This window comes from Gymnogyps californianus, chromosome Z, assembly GCF_018139145.2.
Source record: "Gymnogyps californianus isolate 813 chromosome Z, ASM1813914v2, whole genome shotgun sequence".
NCBI lineage: Eukaryota > Metazoa > Chordata > Aves > Accipitriformes > Cathartidae > Gymnogyps > Gymnogyps californianus.
The window spans coordinates 63,955,879-63,963,596 of NC_059500.1; the positions used below are offsets into that span (position 1 = coordinate 63,955,879).

Here is a 7,718-nt window from a genome sequence, read left to right on the forward strand (position 1 = left end):
CAGAAATGTTTAACAAACCAAGGAAGTAATGAACTTCAGCATTCTTGCATCTTCAGAATGGGAGAAATGCAAAACTATTTCACATTTCAAAACTTTTCTCCCACACATACACTTCACTCTTCAACAATTGTCTGTACTCAAACATCTAGAACAGAGGTCCTGGACTACAATTGCCTTCAGGGGTCTTCAAAATTAATTTATGTGCATTTGGGATGTTTAAGGAAAGGTTTCTGCTTGTGAAAAGAAGATTTTAGAGCTGTTGTCAGACAGCTCTGGGGGGTGTCACTAGGCATGAGTTCTCCATGCAAAAGGAGGGACAGCATAGCTCCTTGGCACCATCTGAGCAAGTCCATGGGCCTCAGCTTCATGCTGAGATAAAGAACAAGCCTTGGCTCTCTGCTGTGGTGGAGTTGCTTAGGCATAGGTGGGAGAAACCGCTTCCCTTTCTCATGTGCAGCAACAGACACTTGCTCGGGGGCTGCTCATACAGGCCACAGCACGGATCGTCGTAGCTCCTGCCGCCCCACAAGCAGCAACAGTCAAGTCAGGAAAATACACCTTGTGCTGAGGTTCCCCTTGCAGAGCAGCCACCGCGGCTGGAGCGCGTTGCAGGGCGCCCGGCCCGGCTGCCCCCGGACTCGAGGGGCTTTTACCGCCCGTCCCGCGAAGTTCCTCCGGCCCCTCTCTCGCCGCACGGCGGGGCAGGGCGGCCCCGTCCGGCCCAGCTCCCCTCGGGCCGCCCCGGGGCCGGGCCAAGGCGGGCGGGCGGAGCACCGGGGCGGAGCCGCCGCCCGCGATATAAGGGACGAGCCGCGGCGCTGCCGGGCGTCGGGAGCGCGTCAGGAGCAGGTCAGGAAGGGAGGGCAGAGCAAGGCGGGCAGGCAGGCAGGCAGGACGGAGCCAGCGAGGCGCGGTGATGGAGCTGCTGCGGACCATCGCCTACCCGCCGGGCGGCGGCGGCGGCGGCGGCGCCAAGTGCTGCGAGGCGGCGCTGGGCAGAGCGGCCGGCGGCGAGTCGCGGAGGAAGAAGGCGGAGGAGCAGTCGCCGCACCAGCACCAGCACGCCCACCCCGCCGCCGAGGTCTCCCGGATTATAACCGACCCCACGACGGGGAAGCGCTACTGCCGCGGCAAGGTGCTCGGAAAGGTAATGGCTGCGGCGGGCCCCGTGTCCTCCCGGGGCGGCGGCCGCTGTGCCCCGGGCCGGCCGCCCTCCTCGTCGGAGCGCGATGCGGAGTGCCGGTCTGGGCGGTGCGTGCGGCGGGCGCTGCCGCTGCGGGGCTGCTTTGCTCCGGGGGATGCTGGAGCGCGCCGTACTGCCGCCCCCCGACCTGCCCGGAGTGGGATTTGCCCCTGCGTTGCCCCGGTCCAGACGCAGTGGGTCCGAGCACCCCTCCTCTCACCGATTCATCCCTGCCCCTAAATACAAGCGGAACCGTGCCTTCGGCTCCGGCAAGCCTACAAAAATGACTTTGGTGTTGCATGCGGGGCGGGGGGGAGCCGCAAGGTGAACCTTCAGATAGGTGATGAGCCTAAGACCTGTCTTATACCAGATTGTCCTGTGCAAAGGAAGTTGCGCTGCTTGACTAATACGTGACCTGGTGAATGACTAAGTGTGGGACTTCTTTCATACCTGCTATAATTGCCTTTTTCTCATGTGTCTCTCTAGGGTGGATTCGCCAAGTGTTATGAGATGACAGATTTGACAACAAATAAAGTTTATGCTGCAAAAATCATTCCTCACAGCAGAGTAGCAAAACCTCATCAAAGGGAAAAGGTGTGTGTACATGAATGACTTTTTTCTTTTTTTTTCCTCCTCAGACTCTTTCTGTGTGCTGGATTGCCTAGCCCTTTTCCTGAAATGGTTCTGATAGAGCTGTCTGCTCAACCTTGTGGACACAAGGCTAACAACACTTTTTTTTCTCCCCCTTGTCTCTTCAGATTGATAAAGAGATTGAGCTGCACAGAATGCTTAATCATAGACATGTTGTGCAGTTTTACCACTACTTTGAAGACAGGGAGAATATTTACATTCTTCTGGAGTACTGCAGTAGAAGGGTGAGCATCAACTGGGAGAAATCCGGTATTTACTTACGTGGAATCTGCAACTAATTTAAATGTGTGATGTGTAAAAGGTATTTTTTGTGGCTTCTTTAGTTGTCTTTTCTCCATGCATTGATTTACTTTTGCTTAAGGTGAATCTTGCGCGTGAATGTTCAGTGACATTTCTGCCTTTGTTTTTCCTCTGTAGTCAATGGCTCACATCTTAAAAGCGAGGAAGGTATTGACAGAACCAGAAGTACGCTACTACCTCAGGCAGATTGTGTCAGGGCTAAAGTATCTTCATGAACAAGAAATCTTGCACAGGGATCTTAAACTAGGTAAGTTCTGCACCTCACGGACTTCAAAACACACTCCTCCAGCCCTGTAAGCATTGTACCACTTTACACTTGTATGGTGATAGCTTAGTTAATAGAATCAGCTCAGTCTGTCTTTACAGTGGAAACTTGTAGTGCTTAAGGGATGACATTAACCATTCCTACTTAAAAAAAAAAAAAAATCTTGGCTAGTTTCTGGCTTTGAACAAAGTATGACTCAGCACCTGTGGCAAATGCATTCCTACCTTGTAAGAAAAGGCCTAACTGGAATTTCTCTGTCTGCTAGGTAACTTCTTCATTAATGAGAACATGGAACTGAAACTGGGTGACTTTGGCTTGGCAGCTAGGCTGGAACCACTGGAGCACAGGAGGAGGTAGGAGCATCAAAAAATGTAAATTCTAGTAGTAAATGAAACCAAATTCATTTAGAAAGGAGAAATCCTGTTCCACAGCAAAAGCTAGTTGCTTCTGGGATCAAGATTTCTCCTTCTAGAAAACAGGCTGCTGTGCTTTGACTTCTGCTTTCCTCTGAGCATTTGAATAATAGCAAATGCCAGAGGCAGGGTACCTGACTGATGAATAGTGCAGATATGAGTCTGCTGTTCCTGTATCATAAAGACACCATGAAACACGTCTACACTATTAACGTTCGTTCATACAGCTCCTCTTTAGGAGTCTCTAAGTTCTTGTCTGAACTTGAGAGGAGAACCTGCCCTATGAAAAATAGCTTCTCTCCTCTTTCTATCTGAAATACTAACCAGCTCTGTGGCCTCTTTGATTTGCAGAACAATATGTGGCACACCAAATTACCTCTCTCCAGAAGTCCTCAACAAACAAGGGCACGGCTGTGAATCTGACATCTGGGCCTTAGGCTGTGTAATGTAAGTACTTCACTGCCTTTGAAATGAAATATTTCTATCACTGGCTTGGGCTTTTAAGAGTTCAAAGAGGATACAGTACTGCATCAGTTTGCAGCCCTCTATACATGTGTAGCCCAAGTGCAGAAGTTCTCCTTCATGTTAGGAGACTAACCCTTTTCAGTAGTTGTAGATAAGTATTGTGGATGTGTGTTTAAAAAAAAAAAAAAAAAAAAAAAATTGGTTTCCTTTGCTTTTAAACAGGTATACAATGCTGTTGGGAAGACCCCCGTTTGAGACCACAAATCTTAAAGAAACGTACAGATGTATAAGGGAAGCAAGATACAGCCTGCCTTCATCTCTCTTGGCACCTGCGAAACACTTAATAGCTAGCATGTTGTCAAAAAATCCTGAAGATCGGCCCAGTTTAGATGAAATAATTCGACACGAATTTTTCTTGCAGGTTTGTACTGTCTAGTGTTCTGGCTGAAAAAATATCCACCCCAAAAATGCACTCCATGGTCTACAAATTATTTTTTGTATCTCATTTCCACAGGGCTTTACACCCGATAGACTTTCTGCTAGCTGTTGTCACACCGTTCCTGATTTCCATTTGTCAAGTCCTGCTAAAAATTTCTTCAAAAAGGCAGCTGCTGCTCTCTTTGGTGGTAAAAAGGATAAAGCCAGATACTTCGACACACATAGTAAGTGGATTGTAGCTACGCTTGAAACTTATCTCTATGCCATCAATGTCATGCTAGTAATGTACAGCTATGAGATAGCAACGGAGCACTTGTATTTATGTCTCAGGGCTTCTCTGCATCAGTTTTGACCTCTTTATCAATAAGTATAGATGGTAGCCTGCAACCTATGCCAACTTACATAAGTAAATGCTTCTTATGGCATAATGACAGTCTATATTGGCCATCTGTTAGTCTGTAATGTCTATTAAAGTTTAGTCTTTTAGTGATCTGTGTATAATGGCACCGCTGTTCTGGAAGACTATGGCAGGTTTAGAAGAAGCTACTGGAGGGAGACAATGCGCTTCCTGCAGCTAACTTGTTACACTTTCTGTAATTGAACAGAACTTCCAGATGCAGCATTAAGTATTTTTTCCTGTGTTACAGACAGACTAGCTAAAGAAGATGAAGAAATTTACAAGCTCAGGCATGATTTGAAGAAGACATCGATAACCCAGCAGCCCCACAAACACAGAACAGATGAGGTAAATGCAAGTGCAGTTCGATTCAAATCCAATGACAGTTGGGTGGAGTAGCTATAATTAAATTATATTTGACTTGGATATTAGAGCCAGGGCTGTACACAGCATAATCGAGCTTAAGTGATTAAGCAGAGTTGCTTTAGGAGGGTTTAACCAAGCTTCACTAAGGTATGGCAGCCTTTGTAGGGAGACTATCCATTTTGGCTTTTGAGTAATTATAGTATCTGCGTAGACTCCATTGTCGTCTGTGTGGTAACTTGTCTGCCAGGTGCTCTTTCCCAATATTCCAAATACAGGGCTTCAGTTCACGATTAACTAGGACTTCTTAAAGAATAAATTGCTAAGATCTAACTCTTGCCATTTGGTGTTCAGACCTGCACACAGCTGTTCTCTTGCTAGGGCAGGAGAGCAGAGGACTGATTAATAGTGTGTAAGATGCAAATTGAAGATCTCAAGAATGGAAAGACCTGGTGTGCTTCTTTAAGCTCAGTCTAACAGCAGCTCTTTGTACTTGCTGGAAACATTAATACCAGTTTCCCTAGAATTTATCATTTGCTGAGAAACAGGAGAGCCATGCAAAACTTGTGTATAAGCCTTGGCTTGTGTTATGTTTGACGTTTACATGTCTGACATCTCTTCTAGGAGATCCAGCCTCTTATCACAACGGTAGCGAAGCCGGGAGCGTTGCCAGAAACTAAGCAGATTGGAGACTCTATTCGGATGATAGTCAGAGGAACTTTGGGAAGCTGCAGCAGTAGCAGTGAATGTAAGTGCAGCAAAATGTAATCTCTAATTCTAAATCCCACCTTTACTTTCTTCATGTCTCAGAAGCTTGAAATGAACAGCTGCTTTCCTCCCCACCTGCTATTTTTGATGCTCTAAATTTTACAGCCAATATTTTGGAAGAATTAGAACTGGAAAACCGTAAGGGGTAAACTTCTTAAAATTACAGTCTAGATAAGTGAAAGGTTTAGAATGAAAGCCTGCTCTCTGTGTGCTCTTGTCAGTCTAATAATCCTTCTCTTTCAGGCCTGGAAGACAGTACCATGGGTAGCGTTGCCGATACAGTTGCAAGGGTATTGCGAGGATGTCTGGAGAACATGCCAGAAGCGGACAGCATTCCTAAAGAACAGCTGACAGCATCCTTCCAGTGGGTTACAAAATGGGTGGACTACTCTAACAAGTATGGCTTTGGGTACCAGCTGTCAGATCACACTGTTGGTGTCCTTTTCAACAATGGGGCGCATATGAGCCTTCTGCCAGACAAAAAGTAAGGATGATTACAAAACTGACAACTCACTAAGGCAGCTTAAGTTAAGGCTTTTATCTCATCTCTAACCCCCTTACTTTCTTTCTCCTCTTACAGAACAGTCCACTACTATGCTGAGCTAGGCCAGTGCTCTGTCTTCGCAGCCACAGAGGCTCCTGAACAGTTCATTAGCCAAGTAACAGTACTGAAGTATTTCTCTCACTACATGGAAGAGAACCTCATGGATGTAAGTTCAGCACCTTCTGGATCTTGAGCTCTAAAAGTACATCAAATGTGAACTGAGTTCTTAACATAGTGTCTGTTCCCTTTCCTAGGGAGGAGATTTGCCCAGCCTAACAGATATACGCAGGCCCAGGCTTTACCTCTTACAGTGGCTTAAATCTGATAAAGCATTAATGATGCTCTTCAATGATGGCACATTTCAAGTAAGTTTGGTAGCATCACTGGAGAATGTGTTCCTAAAATACATTAATGCAATAAAAATAGATAAGTGCCAGAAACTGAGGAAAAAAGTATACAAACAGGAACTCGCTTCTCTTTTACAGGTGAACTTCTATCATGATCACACGAAAATCATCATTTGCAATCAGAGTGAGGAGTATCTCCTTACCTACATCAATGAAGAGAGGATATCCACAACGTTTCGTCTGACAACTCTTCTGGTTTCTGGATGCTCGTTGGAACTAAAACACAGAATGGAATATGCTCTGAACATGCTGCTGCAGCGATGTAACTGAAGGGACTGACTGTTAAACCAAATGGACCCTCTTGTTCACTGTGAAATCTACAGTGGAGATGGTGGAGCAACTAGTATGTTGATAATGGATGTGTGGTGGTACGAAAACTTGACTGTCCTAGTGTGCTGGGCACACATCTATTAGACAGAAGCCTAAACTTACTGTTGGACTAAAACGGTGTGACAAGGAGTTCTTCGGACCATAGTTTTCCTTGCTTCATGTGTGTGTTAAAGATATTTTTGACTTGAACTCTGAGCAGCGTGTGACTGCTTGCGCTGTAAGAGAGCATTTCTGATGGAGTTAAACTGTGAATACGCATCTAGAAAGGGAGGGAAGGGAGAGCTCCATTGTTGTGGAATAGCTGTAATAAGCAGCTTCTGGCTGCTTAACTGTGAACTATGGCCATACTCTTCCCCCCCCCCCCTTATTTTTCAAAAATACCCACACTTGTGGCTGGCAAAGTGCATTCCTTGTTAATAATTTTTTTTTTTATTTATTACAGCCTAAAGTGAAGTATTTATTACACAACATTTTTTTGGACCTTGGCATTTTAAATATAAATCTGTTGGCAATAAAGAGGATGGAAATCTGAAGCATCATTCTCCACTCTTTTTACAATACAACTTAGCATGCTTTGCTTTGCATTACCAAGAATCTTGCAGGTCTGCTTTCCTTACACCATTTTTAAAACGTCTGCTACAGGTCAGGATATGAATGACAGGCTCTAACACTGAGCAGTTTGTCTGTGTCTATGCACACTCATAGTCACAAGCACCAATATGCTGCTGCTAATTATAGCAGCAACCCTAAAGCAACTGCTGATGGAGCTTGGAGTAATGATGTAGGCCTTGACGTGCTTATTGTCCTAGGGGCTAAAAACAAAAGTATGGACCTTTTGAAGATATTACTTCACGGAATTGATGCTGATGTTTTACACTGAAAAGAACTCCTTACTTCTGGATGATACTTGGTGGACAGGATCTATAACGAGCTGTATAAGCTTCCTCCTCTTACTTGCTGTGGAAGCATTGCTCTTAATTCACCAAGGGACTGAAGTATCCTGACACCTCAATGATAGCATAAATTGTCCATACCTATTGCTGCCCCTCTGTTGTACTTTACTGTGTGTGTCTTTCTAGCCTGGTTAAATGGTAACCCCAGTAAAGCAAAATGGTGAGAAGATTAAAGGCTGACTTAGTATCAACATTGGGCTTATTGTACCAAGTTGATAACAGTAGACAACCACAAGTGTTA

General features: G+C 45.4%; 1 protein-coding gene across 1 annotated transcript; it reads left to right on the forward strand.

The window, feature by feature from the left end:
- The first annotated feature begins 867 nt into the window (after positions 1-867).
- Positions 868-7,057, forward strand: PLK2 (polo like kinase 2). The gene is made up of 14 exons (XM_050913233.1): positions 868-1,147; positions 1,670-1,777; positions 1,942-2,058; positions 2,252-2,381; positions 2,665-2,752; positions 3,164-3,259; positions 3,500-3,698; positions 3,792-3,939; positions 4,363-4,460; positions 5,100-5,223; positions 5,487-5,727; positions 5,824-5,953; positions 6,042-6,152; positions 6,273-7,057. Exons 1-14 carry the CDS (start codon positions 917-919, stop codon positions 6,462-6,464), a joined length of 2,013 nt encoding a protein of 670 aa, XP_050769190.1. The 5' UTR covers positions 868-916; the 3' UTR covers positions 6,465-7,057.
- The last annotated feature ends 661 nt before the right edge of the window (positions 7,058-7,718 follow it).